The sequence below is a fragment of the Rattus norvegicus genome, chromosome 7, assembly GCF_036323735.1.
Source record: "Rattus norvegicus strain BN/NHsdMcwi chromosome 7, GRCr8, whole genome shotgun sequence".
Lineage (NCBI taxonomy): Eukaryota > Metazoa > Chordata > Mammalia > Rodentia > Muridae > Rattus > Rattus norvegicus.
The window spans coordinates 12,751,048-12,768,790 of record NC_086025.1 but is presented as its reverse complement, the minus strand read 5'-3'; the positions used below and the strand labels follow the sequence as shown (position 1 = coordinate 12,768,790).

The 17,743-nt window shown below is 43.4% G+C and overlaps 2 protein-coding genes across 2 annotated transcripts in view; both read right to left on the bottom strand.

Annotated features, from left to right (window-relative positions):
• Positions 1-17,743, bottom strand: part of Ftl1l5 (ferritin light chain 1 like 5) — a 576,109-nt gene that overhangs the window by 102,722 nt on the left and 455,644 nt on the right. The gene's annotated exons all lie outside the window — the stretch shown is intronic.
• On the bottom strand, positions 3,067-16,093 carry Zfp952 (zinc finger protein 952). Its single transcript, XM_002729770.7, has 4 exons — positions 14,338-16,093; positions 7,544-7,670; positions 7,290-7,350; positions 3,067-6,202 (listed from the first exon to the last, which is right to left on the bottom strand). Exons 1-4 carry the CDS (start codon positions 14,356-14,358, stop codon positions 4,876-4,878), a joined length of 1,536 nt encoding a protein of 511 aa, XP_002729816.1. The 5' UTR covers positions 14,359-16,093; the 3' UTR covers positions 3,067-4,875.

The window sequence follows — 17,743 nt, the reverse complement described above, 5'->3', positions numbered from 1 at the left end:
TTATAGAGCACCTTGATTGTAAACATAACATTCCTATGGTTCTTCCTTCTCACAACCTCACTGATCTAGAGGTCAGGGGTCTTACCAGATATGGAGAACTTTCAAAGCATTCTCTAATCCCTTGGGACTTAACTGACCTGAAGTAGGGTCTAAAATAATATTCCTTTGGTCTTTGTCCATATTGTTACAGGTTTCCCACTATAGGTATTGAACATCCAATAGGACAGTTTTTTCAGTATTGAAGAAAACTCCTTGAATATTGAGCTTTTATGGCTAAAGAGATGGTTTGGTATTTAAGAATACTTGCTCTTGCCGAGGACATGGTTTGATTTCCAGCAATGACTTGGTGGCTCACAACTATAGATGATGTCAGTTATAGGGGATCTGAAGCTTTTCTCTGACTTCTACGGGCACCAATAATGCACGCAGTGCACATATATCAATGTAGGCAAAATATCTAATGTATACAAAGAACTCAAGGAGTTAGACTCCAGAGAATCAAATAATCGTATTAAAAAATGGAGTACAGAGCTAAACAAAGAATTATCAACTGAGGAATGCTCAATGGCTGAGAAGCACATAAAGAAATGTTCGACATCCTTAGTCATCAGGTTAATGCAAATCAAAAGAACCATGAGATTCCACCTCACACCAGTCAGAACGGCTAAGATAAAAACTCAGGTGACAGTAGATGCTGGCAAGGATGTGGAGAAAGAGGAACACTCCTCCATTGTTGGTGGGATGTAAACTGGTACAAGCACTCTGAAAATCAGTCTGGTGGTTCTTCAGAAAATTGGACATTGAACTACCTGAGAACCCAGCTATACCACTCCTGGGAATATAACAAAAAGATGCTCCAAAATATAACAAAGACACGTGTTCCACTATGTTCATAGCAGCCTTATTTATAATAGCCTAAAGCTGGAAAGAACCCAGATGTCCTTCAACAGAGGAATGGATACAGAAAATGTGGTACATTTATATAATGGAGTACTACTCAGCTATTAAAACCAACGACTACATGAAATTTGGAGGCAAATGGGTGGAACTAGAAAAATATTGTCCTGAGTGAGGTAACCCAGTCACAAAAGAACACACACGATATGCACTAGCTGATAAGTGTATATATTAGCCAAAAGCTTGGAATACCTAAGAAAGATAATCACAGGTCATAAGAAGCTCAAGAAGGAAGATCAAAATGTGGATGCTTCATTCCTTCTTAGAAGGGAGAACAAAATAGTCACCAGAGGAAATACAGGGACAAAGAGTGGAGCAGGGACTGAAGAAAAGGCCATCCAGGGACTGCCCCACCTGGGGATTCATCCCATAAACAGTCACTAAACCCAGACACCATTGCAGATGCCAAGAGGTGCTGACAGGAGCCTGATATAGCTGTCTCCTGAGAGGCTCTGCCAGAGCTTTACAAACAGTGCCAGATGCTTGCACCCAACCATTGGACTGAGGACAGAGACCCCAGTGGAGGGATTAAAGAAAGGATTTAAGGAGCTGAAGGAGTTTGCAACCCCGTTGGGAAAACAACATTATCAACCAAGCAGTGCCCCCCAACCCCCAGGGCTCCTAGGGACTAAACCACCATCCAAAGATTACACATGGAGCGACCCATGGCTCCAGTCACATATGTAGCAGAAGATGACCTTTGTCGGGCACCAGTGGGAGGAGAGGCCCTTGGTCCTTCTGAAAGCTTGATGCCTCAGTATAGGGGAATGCCAGGTCAGGGAGACAGAAGGGAGGGGGTATGTTGGTGGGGGGAGCACCCTCATAGAAGCAGGGGGAGGAGGGATGGGATAGGGGTTTCCTAAGGGAAAACCAGGAAAGGGGATAACATTTAAAATGTAAATAAAGGAAATATCCAATAAAAGCAAAGACTTCCTTCTAGCTCTATATGTATATGAAGGTTTACACGGTTCTTACAAGCAGAGACCTTTTCTCCAGCATGAATTCTTTCAGGAGGTTTAAGGGAAATGTGAGGAGAGACTGTTATACACATTGTTTTTGGTTTGGTTTGGTTGAGATAGTCCCCTAGCTAGTCTGGAACTATGTAGACCAGGCTGGCCTAGGAATCAAGCATACAGCAGGCTCTCCTCCCACCTGCTAAGTAGCGTGATTAAAGGAGTTCCACACCACAACCAACTGTCACATACTGTTTACATACATAAGATTTCCCAATAAGTCACTTCCACATATGTGTAGGTAAGTAAAAGAGAATTTTTGGTTTTTCAAGACAGGGTTTCTCTGTGGAGCCCTGGCTGTCCTGAAACTCACTGTATAGACCAGGCTGGCCTCTAAGTCAGAGATCCACTTTCTCTGCCTCCTGTAAACTAGGATTAAAGGCATTCGCTGCTACCACGTGGCTCAAAAGAGAATATTTTAGGGGGCTGGGGATTTAGCTCAGTGGTAGAGCGCTTGCCTAGGAAGCACAAGGCCCTGGGTTCAGTCCCCAGCTCCGAAAAAAAAGAACCAAAAAAAAAAAAAAAAAAAAAAAAGAGAATATTTTAAATACAAGTATAGAGTCTCCAGAGTGAGACTTCACATTTGTGAAGGGAACTAGAAGAAACAGACCTTCCTGAATTGTTTAGGGATGGTGGTTTTGTTGGGTGTGAATCCTTTGATTTTCTTGAGAGCCATAAGGAGGCGAGTCTGTCCCACTGGCTTAGAGAGATGACTCCCTATAGCATCTCATTTCTTTCATGAGTCTGAATGTAAGTGCAGTCCCTGAAGGCTTTCCCACATTGCTAATGCTCCTGATGCTTTTGCAAGTGTGAGACATCCCATGACCTCTGACCCTTACCGGCTTCCATCCTGTCTTACTTTCATGGGCTTTCTCTTCAGTGTAAAGTTGGCTCTTGGCTCTAAAAGCATTAGAATGCAAATAACCGTTTCCCACACACCGGATATTTACTGGGCCTTTCTACATATTCCTGACTGCCCTGTTCAAATGTGGTATAAACTGAGCTGCGCATGTACAGATCAATGAGAACTTCTCCAAGGAAGTAATTATCACATGGTGTCGTGTGGGCTCTGGGAATCAGACTCAGAGCCTCAGGCTTTATGGAATAGTCTTTTACTCACTAGGCCAATTCTGCCCCCAAAGCATCTTGCTTGAACAAAATATATTTTAAGGTACAAAATACAAAATCTATGTAAGAAATTTTACTATTAAAAAAATCCAAGTGTACATAAAATTTAAGGAAACTGTCAATAAATTAAGAATAGTAAGGAAAATATAACCCGTCATGTAAGGACAGTGGAAACACTAACAGTTAACAAGCATCGTATTTTCAATTTCAAATGACCCACGATTATTCAAAACTACATGTAAATTAAGTCTATCGGAGCCTTACAACTCACTTAAGTTTCAGGAATCAAACGGTTTCACATGACATGGGGAAAGGTGCAGCCTCACTGGGTTTTCAGAAAACGCCCACTGAAGTGAGACCGACCGCCACGATTTGGTGGCTCACAACTTTAATATCATCCAGCCTGGTCTCCATAGTGAGAACTTATTCCAGTACAAAAAAACCTGATCTGTCATTTAAAAGCATCACTTCAATCCATGCAGTGTACACTGTTGCTACTGCTGCTCTTCCAAACAGGACTTTGTAACTTCAGTTTTCCAAACAGCAGAAATGACAGGCAAAATAATGCCAACATTTTTATAAATTCCACAAAATCAGACTTTCAAAAGAAAACATTTGCTCAGAATGCTCAATTTTCTTCTTGCTTTTACAACATAAAGGAGAGAATTCCCTTTCCCCTTATTTGAGACAACATATAACTTATATTGTTTTTAATGCTGAATTTTTCATTGGTTGGAATGAGCTCTCCCAGGTGTGTGCAAATCCACAGTATTCAATTTTGTAATTCTCGAGCCTCTACCTCTCTAATGTGTAAAGGGCATGAGGCGGGACAGCAAGACTGCCCAGCAGGTTAAGGTACTTGTTTCGAAGGCACCCTGAGCTCCTTCTCAGGACCTACATAGCAGAAAGAATAGAACAGACTTCTGAAAGCTGTCCAATTCCACATGCACACTCTGGCATGTGGTCACCATGCACATACACCCACATACATGTAACCTTCATGAATTGTAATTTATGTTAAATGTAATTTTTAAAAAAAGTGCCTTAGTACATTTGATGGAACTGGTGACTGTCTGACACCACATTCCACACGTGTCCAGATTTACACATTTTAAGGTCTCCTATTCCAACTATTTCTTTCCAGATTTTTTTTTAAGTTACACTTATGCGACTGGAAAGACGGCTCAGTAGATACCGCTCTTCCAGAGGACCCATGCTGGACTTCCAGCACGCACATGGGAGAGCTCACAGGCACCTGTAACTCCAGCTCCAGGGGAATCTGATGCCTCTGGCCGCTGCATGCACATACCCACACACCTATACCTAGTTCAAAATAAAAAGTAACATTGAAATGTATTTTAAAGCCAGGCAGGGGTGGCATGCACACCTCTAATTCCAACTCTCAGGAGGCAGAGGCAGGCGGATCTCTGAGTTTAAGGACAGCCAGGTCTACAGAGTGAGTTGCAGGACAGCCAAGGCTACACAGTGGAACCCTGTCTCAAAAAAACCAAATAATTTAAAAAAGGTATTTTAAATTATGCCATTTCTGAATACATGTGTGTGAAGGTATGCATGCAAATGATAGCACATGTATGCAAGTCAGAGGCAAACCTTGGAAACTCAGTTCTCTCTCTTCACATGGGTTCCAAGGATCCACCTAAGGCTACCAAGTCAGGGCAAGTGCTTTTACCCCTGAGCCATCCGACAGCCTACGTACACTCCTTCCCTAACAGCAAGTTGATGAAAGATAATTCCACATGCTATACAGTTTTACTTTCTACCCACTGGGTTTCTTTTCAGTGTGAGCTCGCTCATGTTTGTGAAGGCACGTGGAAACCCTAAATGCTTTCCCACAATAATTACATATATAAGGTTTTTCTCCAGTGTGAATCCTTTCGTGGTCACGAAGAGATGTGGAAATCCTAAAGGCTTTCCCACATTCCTTACATACGTATGGTTTCTCTCCAGTGTGAATCCTTTCGTGATTATAGCAAGCATCCCGCTGGATGAAGGCTTTCCCACAATGCTTACAAACATAGGGCTTCTCTCCGGTGTGAATTCTCTCATGGTTGTTGAGATGACTGGCACGGAGAAACGCTTTTCCACAATGCTTACAAACATAGGGTTTCTCTCCGGTGTGAATCCTCTCATGAATGTAACGAGCACTGGAATGGGTGAAGGCCTTCCCACAGTGCTTACATAGATAAGGTTTCTCTCCAGTGTGAATCCTTTCGTGCCTCCGAAAAGACGTGGAACAGGAAAAGGCTTTCCCGCACTGTGTGCACACATAGGGCTTCTCTCTGGTGTGAATCCTTTCGTGACTGTACCAGCCGCTATAATGGGTGAAAGATTTCCCACAATGCTCACATGTGTAAGGTTTTTCTCCACTGTGAATTCTTTCATGGATAAGAAGGTCGTAGGAACGAATGAAGGCTTTTCCACACTGCTTACATACATATGGCCTCTCCCCGCTATGGATTCTTTCATGGTTCTGGAGGGATGAGGAGTATCTGAATGCCTTTCCGCACTGCTTACACGTGTAACATTTCTCTTCGGGGTGAATTAGTTCATGTTTAACAAGGGGACTGGAATTGACCAAGGCTTCAGCATACTGCTTACACCCAAACGGTTTCTCTCCAATGGTGATTCTTTCATACATTTGACCGTAACTGTACCTCCAGAAGGCTTTCTCAACTCGCTTCCATTCGTGGAGTTTATCTCCAGCATGAATTCCCTCACAATACTGGTCAGAATTAAGACTCCTACAGGCTTCATTAGGTTGCTTATTTTGAGAGGGTGTCTCTCGGGGAGGACTTTGATTTGTCTGAAAGGGATGAGAATAAGTGGAATCTTTCCAACATCTCTTCTGTGTAAGAGTCTTCTCCACATGTTCCTGAGACCCACAGGGTTTCTCTGCAGTCTCGTATCTGAGATGCACAAGTGAGGGTGAACGAACGAGGGCATCTCTCACAAGCATGCTGTTCCCACACACTGTTATTGCAGGAGGGGTATCTCTCTGAACGATATGCTCTGGAATCTGTTGCTGGGTTTCTCCACACTGACTGTTAGCTCTGTAGTCACAACTCCTCTCAACCGCCTGAGTTCTGCAACAAAAAGGGGGAAAAGCATAACTACACTCTTACGGTCACCAAGAGAAGTGCTAAAGGCTGGATGTTGGGCCATTGTTATTGTTCTGGGGCAGCAGCAGGAGTACAGCAAGTCCACCTGGGCCACATACAAAGACCCTGGAGGATGGGGATCAGCACGGCCGATTTTGCTTCTGTGAGAATCTGTAAATATAAATGGGCTAACTGAACGTTCAACCGAGGTCCTGGAGGTAGCGGGCAAACATATAAAGTTCTTAAACATTACTGCTTTTAGGCCTCTCATATATATTATGCATACCACAGTTAACAAAGTCAAAATACTCCTAATGAAAGATGGTGTGCATCAACTACTATGGGTTTTAAAAATAGCTGAATATCCTTTATGATTTATTGATAATAGGCTTTAATCTAAACCTGAAATTCATTTTACTGCACACACCTTATATCCAAAGCTGAAAGGCAACTTGATAAAAAGCACTAAATAATTTTCTGTATACAATGCCAAGCTTCCAGGGACTAAGCCACTACCTAAAGACTATACATGGACTGACCCTGGACTCTGACCTCATAGGTAGCAATGAATATCCCAGTAAGAGCACCAGTGGAAGGGGAATCCCTTGGACCTGCCAAGACTGAACCCCCAGTGATTGTGATTGTTGGGGGGAGGGCAGCAATGTGAGGAGGATGGGGAGGGGAACACCCGCAAAGAAGGGGAGGGGATGGGGTTAGGGGGATGTTGGCCTGGAAACCAGGAAAGGGAATAACACTTGAAATGTAAATAAGAAATACTCAAGTTAATAAAAAAATTTTAATTAAAAATTTTTTTCTGTATAAAGGGCAATTTAGGCACAAAGAAACACAAAGACAGATCTGACATCGGTTAATGTCGCACTGCATTTTGTCAGTATCCATACACTACAGAGTTGTCACCCTCTCATTCTGAACGTCCCAGCTCAGTGTGCTTGCAGAGGATTTTTGAGATTAAATCAATTGCATCGAGATGTACTGAACCATTTGCTTGGTTCTTAGAATTCCTATTACCTGCAAATATTTGATATAAATTCTCTCTCTTAATGAATATTACCTCACATTTTTCCTGAGATTTTGGTGGTTATCTTCAATATTTTCTTTTTCCTCTGTTTTCCCTAAAAAGCAAACCCAAAGAAGTCATTATGATTTAGTTCAGCATCACACAAGCATTTACTAACTTCTACATTTTGTTATTGTGCAATAGGACCAGGAAGGTTACATTGACCATCAGGCGCCCTCCGACAGCCATACAGATGAACAGGAAGCAGCTGCTCTTTACCTAAGTAAAGAACTCATAGCGTATGTTACCTATGGACAGCAGGTTCATAAAGGTCTCCGTCATCACGTCTCTGTAGAGCTTCTTCTGACTGGAATCCAACAGAGCCCACTCTCCTAGAGTGAAGTTCACAGCCACGTCCTCAAAGGTCACTGGCTCCTGAAACAACCCACACGATGGGAAGTCAAAATTAACTGCCAACTTGACAGGCTCTAGAGCCACACAGAAGATATGGTGTCAGGAATTCTTGCAAGTAAAAGCGGAGAGTAACTGGCCACCTTGACAGGAGCTTAGAACGTGACAATGCTGAAAGAAATAGAAGCTGTCAAGGCCTGGTCGCAAAGGGAAACGAGGACTCTACCAGAATCCAGGAGAAAGGCTACTTGTGGTTTATTTTAACCAAGATTAGGCTTCATTTTGCCCAGAGCCTGACAACTTGAATGACGTTGAACTTAAAGAAAATGAAATAACTGGGCTTAGAAAATGAGAGAAAACAAGCTTAAAATTTGGGACAACGGATAACAAAGCGGCCATGTGCAGCACTGAGCACTGGGACAGCAGTGAGGCATGCTTGCTCGGACAGTGACTGTATCAGCAAAATGAGACGCCACTTGACATAGGCTATGCAATCAGCGCTCTGTGAACAATGCCCCTATCAACCAGTTAGCAACCTAGAACCCCAACGTCCATCAGGAAACATATATGCCTGCTTTATACAATGAAAACACTCCCCTATTACCATGTTTCTATTCAAATGAATTCTGTAAGGCTTCAGGAACCCTTGGGCAATGGACTCATCTGCCATGAACTGATTTGGGGTACATGCACAATAAGCAAATTATGTTCATAAAATGGATCTCCAGAGTTATTTCTCTATTATTTTATGCTTATCATAATTGGATGAGCATCAAAACAAAGAACCATCTGAAAGTGATACACACCTTAGCAAATGAACTTCTTTTCAAATGCATACTAAAAAAGAGGCCTCAAACAATAATTTGGACCTTGAGTATCCCATCCCCTCTCGTGTGGCCTATCATCATTCTTCACGGTTTATTTCTGATCTGTACTACCGTTTTATTAGACCTGGCCACTTTTGCAAATCTATGAGGATCCTTACTTCAGTAGTTTAAACCTGTGGGTCATGGCCCCGTGGGAGTTGATTGACCCTTTCACAGGGGTCACCTTACAGTATGATTCATAACAGTAGCAAAATTACAGCTATGAAGTAGCAACAAAAATAATTTTATGGTTGGGGTGTCACCACAACACGGGGAACTGTATTAAAGGACCACTGCATCAGGAAGGTTAAGAACCGTTGTTTAAACAAAGGCAAAGTACTGGGACTGGGGTTGGAAACATGGTTCAGCAGTAAAGGCTGCTCTTCCAGTGACCCAGCTTCACTTCTCAGCACCCACATGGCAGCTCACAAACACCCGTAATTCAACACTTTCTTCTGACCTCTGCGGGCTCCTCCATGGATGTAGTGTACATACATACACTCAGACAGGCAGACACATAATCTAAAATAAAATAAAATTGAACTTGGAAACTCTTCAGATCTGCATCTACCAGTAACATTATTTGGCAAATTCCATAGGGAAAGAAAGCAAATCCTCCTCTCTCACTAGTAAAACTTTTCCTCACCACTTTTATTGGATTTTTTTTATTTATATTTTAAATGTTATTCCCTTTCCCCCACCTAACCACCCATCCCTTCCCGCCTCCCAGCCCTGGCATTCTGCTACACTGGGGGATCCAGCCTTGGCAGGACCAAGGGTTTCTCCTCCCATTGGTACCTAACAAGGCCATCTTTTGCTACACATGCAGCTGGAGCCAGGGTCTGTCCATGTGTACTCTTTTGGATCGTGGTTTAGTCCCTGGGAGCTCTGGTTGGTTGGTATTGTTGTTCTTATAGGGTTGCAAGCCCCTTCAGTTCCTTCAATCCTTTCTCTAACTCCTCCAATGGGGACCTCATTCTCAGCTCAATGGTTGGCTGCAAGCATCCGCCTCTATATTTATCAAGCTCTGGCAAAGCCTCTCAGGAGACAGCTAGATCAGGCTCCTATCAACATGCACTTCTTGACGTCATCAATACTGTCTGGGTTTGGTGGCTGTATGTGTATGGGCTGGATCCCCAGGTGGGGCAGGCTCTGAATGGCCATTCCTTCAGTCTCTTCTCCAAACTTTGCCTCCATATCTCCTCCTACGAATATTTTGTTCCCCCTTCTAAGGACTGAAGCATCCACACTCTGGTCATCTTTATTCTTGAGCTTCATGTGGTCTGTGGATTGTCTCTTGGGTATTCCGAGCTTTTGGACTAATAACCACTTACCAGTGAGTGCATACCATGTGTGTTCTTTTGTGATTGGGTTAGCTCACTAGGATGGTATTTTCTAGTTCCATCCATTTACCTATGAGTTTCATGAAGTCATTTTTATTAATAGCTGTGTAGTACTCCATTGTGTAGATGTACCACATTTTCTGTATCCATTCCTCTGTTGAAGGACATCTGAGTTCTTTCCAGTTTCTGGCTATTATAAATAAGGCTGCTACAAACATAGTGTCCTTGTATGTTGGAACATTTTTTGGGTATATTCCCGGAAGTGGTATAACTGGGTCCTCGGGTAGTACTATGTCCAATTTTCTGAGGAAACTCCAGACTGATTTTCAGAGTTGTTGTACCAGCTTGCAATCCCACTAAACAATGAAGGAGTGTTCCTCTTTCTCCACATCCTCGCCAGCGTCTGTTATCACCTGAGTTTTTGATCTTAGCCATTCTGACTAGCGTCCACATCACTTTCTAACTATGTTCATAAAATGATCTCTAGAGCTCTTTCTCTATTATTTTATGCTTATTATAATTGGAGAGGCATTAAAACAAAGAACCATCTATACATGACACACACCTTAGCAACTGAACTTCTTCTCACCTGCATACTAAAGAGGCCTCAGACAGTGATCTGGACCCTTGAGTATCCCAACAGCATGCTGAGGACTATGGTTACAGTGGATGATCAAAGTAATCAATGTGGTCAAAAAGAGTCATCAAGGGCTAAGGAGACAGTTCAACCATCAAAGGCCAAGCTCATAACCTAAAAGCCAAAGTCATCAAGCTAAGGCCTCCTGCCCTAAATAAAGAACAGGACAGCTGAGGACAGATGCTAGCTGCCAGCTCCTTCATCTGCCAGAGAGAGCACAGGAAGATGGGATAAAGCAGAGCAGCAGCTCTCTCTGTTCAAACATGAAGATAGAAACATTCCCGCTCCTCTCCTTAGGATAGCCTCTGCTCTGTGGAGCTGCAGAACTGTATCCAGTCGCGTGGGATTTGTTTTTAAAAAGTCACTCTGGCTTTCTCCCCTTTCCATTCTTCTTTTGATCATGTATTTGTTCACTCGATGTGGTTCTGCTACATTCTGTTATCCCATAATTAAAATGTGGGTTCTCTAGATTCTCTGAAATTATTTCTGCTTTTTAGAGCAGACCTAGCCCTACAGCTGGTTGAATTTTAAGAGTTATTCCTGGGCCAGGCATGGTAATACAGGCCTTTAATTCCAAGACTGAGGAACTCTGTGAGTTCGGGGCCAGCCTGGTCTACAGAGTGAGTTCCAGGAAAGCCGGGGCTGCACTGAGAAATCATGTCTCAACAAACACAAATTCTTTCCAGCCCTATTTTTCTTAGTTTCACATCTGTTTAGATTATAAAGTATCTACTCCTATAATTGAAACATTAAAACATCTGTAATCCTGTGCCCTGATATCACAGAAGCAAATCAGGTGACTGAGAGAAAGATACAAAACAAGGAGGAAAGTGGAGTCAGCAGATACCTCTCTAAGGACTGGAAGAGATTCACAGCAAGCCAAATGAATCCTATCCAATGCCTTAATCAAAAAGCTAAATTCTCCTGCCTCCTGATCTCTGGACCAAAGCTGAACTCTGCTGCTACTTTTATTTTAACTGCTTTCCCATTCTTTTTCTTGTTTCTCTTTTTCTGTTCTCATGTGTGTTGGACACACCACTGATCCAGGAGTTCTGATGCTCAAGTTGGGGATAATCGGGACACACACATTATTCCTCCCCCTCTCTCCCTCTCCCTTTTCCTACACTCTCTCTCTCTCTCTCTCTCTCTCTCTCTCTCTCTCTCTCTCAAAAATCTTTGTGGATGGATAACTTATATCAATTACAAAGGATTACAGAGCTGTCTGCATCAAATCTTTGGGAGGTGAGGAGAAAAAGTGGTCATGAACCTGGAAGAAACCAGGAAACCATCCCCAAGGTATGCTAGAAAGTGTATGTCAACTTGACACAAGCTGGAGTCATCTGAGATAAGGGGATCTCAATTGAGAAATTGTCCACATAAGATAGGGTGGTGCTACCTATGGGCTGGTCGTCCTGGGTGCTGTAAGGAAGCCATGAGAGTAAGTCAGTAAGCAGTGCCCCTCCATGGCCTCTGCAGCAACTCCTGCATCCAGGTTCACACCTGGTTTGGCTTCCTGCCTTGGCCTTCAGTGAATTGTGCTCCGGGATATGGAAGCCCTATTAACCCTTTCTTCCCCACATTGCTTCTGGGCATGGTGTTTCAACACAGCAATAAGAACCCTAAGCAAGACAAAAAGGCAAGACTGCTCTCCTAAGCCCCGTCCTCCAGGCAGCAAGTCCCTATCTGGGGATTCTTGGATCCTTTCCTTTCTGTTAGGGTTTCCATTACTGTGAAGAGACATCAGGACCAGAGCAACTCTTGTAAAGGACAATATTGAGGCAGGCTTACAGGTTCAGATGTTTAGTCCATCATCATCATCATGGCAGCAAGGAGAGACACTGGACACTGGACATAGCTTGAACATATACGACTCAAAGCCCACCCCCACAGTGACACACTTCCTCCAACAAGGCCATAACTAGTCCAACAAGACCACACCTCCTAATAGTGCCACTCTACATGAGTCTGTGGAAGCCATTCCTATCAAATCACCACACTTTTCCTTGACTAATCCTTTTATCTTTAAAGCTTCTACTGTCTTTCTCAGTGTGCAGGCTCTAAGAATTAAGAGCCATCAGGACATCTGCCAGTAAAAGGCAACCATGACTAAAACATTCTCTAGAGTCAAGGGCTCAGATTTCCTGTCTTTGTATCATAAACTAGCATATCCTATCACTTGATTAGTAAAAAAAAAAAAATAAACATCTTGTGGATTTCCATTCTCTGACTTCCTACTGAAACCCTGAGGAAAAAAGTATTCTAGGTGCAAAGCATTTTACTGTCTAACTAGATAGGTAGCCTTGCCTACCAGGATCCTTGTTTTATAGCTTTTCCTTTATTTCTAGTTGTGTGCACACGATATACAGTGTTCAGAGATCAGGAGAGGTCATCTGATCCCCTGGCACTGGAGTTACAGATGGTTGTAGATGCTAGGAATAGAACTTGGGTCCTCTCCAAGATGACCTCTTAACCACCGAGCCATTTCTCTCTATCCCCAACCTTATAGTTACAATGATTATAAGCCAACACTCCTAACCATGGGCACAACCTTTCTACCAACTCTCATTCAGGAACGCATGAGAAGTGTCTTTCACAAGACAGCTGTTGTGGGATTACATGCTTCAACAGGAGCTTGGACAACAGCCACTGTCTGCATGAGGAACACTGCAGATGGTAAGAAATTACTGTCTACATAGACAATTAGTTGAAGGCAAAATTGCTGAGGATTTAATGTTTCTTCCGAGAGCTGTATTCCAATTAAATACTGACTGACAAACTCTCCTAATTCTTTCTGTTCAGAGAAGCCCATCAGAGCAAAACAAAATTATAGTTACATGAACTCCCCTTCCCTCAGGCTACTCCACCACCACCATTTTTCCATATTTCCATTTTTAACTATTTTGACCTGCATTATTATTGAAGAGAGCTCAAAAGAGAGGTTGAAAGAGATTTCCAGAGGAGAAAAACGCCCGCTACACAACAAGGAGCCTTTGCCTATGAATAAAGCCTAGGGTTCAATTGGCAGTACTATTAGGAAACAGTTGTCTGATTCCAGGCATCTTAAGGGCAACTTCTCTATCTTGCTCACAGAATCAAACTATCTGAGTTCGTGTTCCCAGACCCAGGAACCAGCTCCTTTGTTCACTCATCATTTTGAGTTACGCACCAAACGTCCAGCGCGAGGCCTGACCGCCAAGATTCTGAGTCAAAGACCTTGAAAACAGGTGGCCCAGGGGAGACCTCGTCACCAATGTTTACCCCGTTCTGACAGGCCGCAGGAGTCGGGTCAAATCTCATTGGCGACTCCCTTGCCCAACCCCTTGTGTCAAAATACGATTGGACAATGCTACGGCCCACCCCACCCCCCCCTTCACTTTGTGGTACCCTCCTTTAAACATGCTGTGCAATTTTCCTTCAGGGACGCGGTCTGAGCTAGTGTCCCTGACCAGCCAGTTTTTGCTGCTTAATTAAAAATAAAGATCTTGCTTTGCTGGACTCTTGCGCCTGCTTGGGTTGTTTTGGTTTTTTTGGACCCCAACCGCAGAAAAAAAGAAAAACACACGGTGGCCACAGAGGAAAACTATAGCAGGGCAAACGAAAGTGCACGGCAGAAAGACCGGCGACAGTGCTCACACACCCACTGTTGTCCAAAACGCACTTTGGGTTCAGCATCATCAACTTGCCAGCGCTGCAATTTCTGCAGAGGAACAAGTTCGAGGCTTGGACCCACACTGAAAGGACTAGGATGAAGCGGCTTCATAGGAAAGAGATAGAACTGGACGCTGGTCTCCTGGCAGTGTCACAAATCCGCCACCCTCGAATCCAGGAGCCCGCGACACACTCACCATTCTCTGCTTCTGATGCATCCTGTGTCCTCTCCAAGAAGCCTGAAATCGGAAGAAGTGACAGTAGCCGAGGCAGAGTTGCCACGACTCTTCCCGCAGCTGCACGGGCTTCAAAATGGCAGCAAGAACCGAACCCTTCGATTATCTGCGCTTCTTATTGGACAGGGAAATAACAGCGTCGTTGATTGGCGAAAACTCTCCCCCGCCTCCTACGAACTGAATTAAAGAGAAATCAGCTCTTTCTGTGTACCCGGGCAGCTAAAATGACAGCTGTCATTCATGACCCTTTGGGAACAAATGTGCCACAACCTTAAGTTTTGAGGCATTTAAGGAAACAGTCAGCAGGATTTTTAATGCATGTGCTTGCTGCCTTGTGTATTCCGTGGGCCCTTCCTACTGTGCACCCTGTCCCCTAAAGAAATAGTGCTACAGCTTTACAGTGGAGCCTCTAGACTCAGTACCCCAAGAAGAAAACCAAGACATCACCTTAGGAAGAGTCCCTATGTCAATCTGGGGGCATAGGGGAAAAAAGGAGGACCTGACATACAAACTCAAGATTTTGGGAGGTTAAGCTAAGGATTTCTCAAACCTCGTGTTTCAACTTACCCGTTTTCTGCCAAGGAAATTAAAACATATCAACAAGGAATTCAATTATACAACGTCTGAAGAAAAATGGAACTACATGGCAGAATTATTTTACAAAGGATTCAACAGGTATGAAAAACAAACTTTGAACTTCAGACAGAAAGGCTTCTTTGCCCGAGGTGCCAAGGAAATTCTATATTCAGAAATGTAAAATATTCACAACCTTCCAGGTCACACCGATTTTGGACCAAGGGCGCCACAGCGAATCTGTTGGGTTCAGGAAGAAGCCAAGTAAACTCATTTCAAAGACAGCTGCTTAAAATGAAAGCTTTGTTCTCTGAGCACACAGTGAGGTGGCCAGCTCGGGAACTGAACTGCATCCCTAAGGGAGATAGTGTGGCATATTTAAAGGATGAAACCATAAGTCCAGGGGGAAATTGAGTGGGCTGTAGCACTGCCCACTCATAGGCTGACACATGGGTTGAACAAAGGACTTTCCATTGTGGGTCGCCCCGACTGGAGGCAGCCAGAGAGTGAACACTGGTGATTGGGCCTTATCCGGGCCACCCTGTTTCAATGTACTTGAGCTTTGGTGGCCAGGCCCTATCCTGGACATCTCACCTGTAACTCAAGTGATAAGGGTGGAAAGGGGTGGAGAGGCTGCATGTAGTTCATTAGGTCATGGCAGGCAGTCAGTTATATGCATCTATCATATGTGTACCTTAGTTTCCTTAACAGGCAACTTCTTTTTTTATATTCTTTACTAGTTATCACACAAGGAAGCAACATTTGAAACAACAGAATCCGAGTTGGTTCCTGGGCCTAGGAACATGAACTCGGTTTGACCCTAGCAGCAAGATGAAGAAGTGATCCTTAAGAGTACTGGACCCAGACATTGTCTCCTTACAGGTCATCCCCTAGTAAGGAGCCAAAGACACCGAACGTTTCACTCTGGGAGCTCGCCGTGTCTCCCACTACTTCCTCTACTGTGAGGTCAACCTTCCAAGACCTTAATATTCACAAGGGGAAAAGTGTCGTCCACACTCAGGTTATGGGACTTGGCTTTGGTTTGAATTTTCGAAGACAGGAATTGTGTACGCAGCTTTGTAGACCAAGCTGTCCTTGAACTAAAAGATGTGGCTGCCCCTGGCTCCCAAATGCTGGGGTTAAAGGCATGTGCCACCACTGCCTAGCTTTTGCCTGATTTTAATGGAAACGCTCTGAGTTTCTAACTGTTTAGAATGATATTGACTGTGGGCTCTGAACATGCTGGGGCAGGTCCCTTATATCTCTAGTCTTTCCAGAACTTTTATCATTGAGTCTTGAATTATATCAAGCTCCTTTTCTGCATCTAATAAGATAACCAAGTGGCTTTTGTCTTTTGGTCTATCTATGTGTTGGAATGCATTCGTTTACAAATCTGTAAAGCATCTCTGGGATGAACGCAACTCAACCACGGTGAACAATCTATCTGATATGGTTTTATTTTTAATTCTGCTTGCAAAACCTTATTGAAAAAAATCGCATCTGTTTTCATAAGAGATGTTGATCTGCAATTTGTAAATTGTAAAAGTGCACCTTTGTGCACTTTTGGTATCAGGGAGATAATGGCTTCACAAAAAAAAAAATTAGGAAATGTTCCTTCCATTTCTATTCTGTAGAATAACTTGGGGAGTACCACTGTTAGCTTTCCTTTGAAAGTATGGTAGAATTTTTCACTGAGCCTTTCTTGGTTGAGAGACATTGAACTACAGCTTCTATATCACTACAGGTACTAGGTCGGTTTAAACTGCAGCAGCCCACAACATGGGAAAATATATTTGCCAATTATACATCTGTCAGAGGGTAAGTGTACAGAATGTATAAAGAACTAAAAAACAAACAATAACAACAATAAAAAACAACCCCGAACATCAAGAAAACAAATAAATCGATTAAGAAGAAGATACAGAACTGAGCAGAAGGTCTCATAAAATGAAATGCAAATGGCTTTAAACTACTGAAAGAAAGTTCAGCATCCTTAGCCCTCAGAGAAATACAAATGAAAACCACCTTAGGATTCGGTCTTGCCCACAGTCAGAATGGCAAAGATCAATAAAACAAATGTCAGCACATGAAGGCAAGGATGTGGGGAATGGGGATACTTATTCATTGCTGGTAGGCATGGAAACTTGTACCACCACCATGTAAGTTAGCATGAAGTTTTTTCACGCCAAGAATGAATCTATCCTGATATCCAGTTATGCCATTCTTGACCATTTATACACAGGATTGTTTCTTCTACAGACTTACTCATCCCTGCTCATTGCTGCTCTATTGATAACAGCCAGAAACTGGAAATAGCCGAGATGCCAAACAACTTATGAATGAATAATGAAAATGTGATATGTTTACACAATTCATTATTGTTCAGTTAATAAGAAAAACGAAGTTCTTCCAGACCACACCTCCACATGCAATTGAGGCTAGGCATGCCATCCCCCTGCCTCCAGGGGGCCTGTTGCAACATGGAACACACAGACGAGACACCCATGCCCCAAGATCCCCACCCTGTCCACCCAGAGTCCTGCAAGCCCAGCACCTGTGAGCTCTGCCTAACCCTATGGGAGCTGCATCTCCCTTCCAGCCCACACCTCCATTGCAACCAATCAAGAATGTTCGAGACCTGCAGCTATCTGAGACAACAAATCCCAGAGGCTTATCCAGAGGTGGTCCCAGGGACTACCAGGCCAGCCAACACCAAAAACAACCAGATAGCAAAAGGCAAGTGCAAGAACATAATCAACAGAAGCCAATGCAATAAGGCACCATCAGACCCCAG

Excerpts from the sequence above, each read along its gene's own strand:
- Zfp952 (XM_002729770.7), bottom strand. The coding sequence starts at position 14,358 with ATGCATCAGAAGCAGAGAATG. Across the intron at positions 7,671-14,337 it reads TGCATCAGAAGCAGAGAATG|GAGCCAGTGACCTTTGAGGA; the intron begins GTGAGTGTGTCG and ends GGGTTGTTTCAG. Across the intron at positions 6,203-7,289 it reads AATCTCAGGAAAAATGTGAG|AACTCAGGCGGTTGAGAGGA; the intron begins GTAATATTCATT and ends TTTTTGTTGCAG.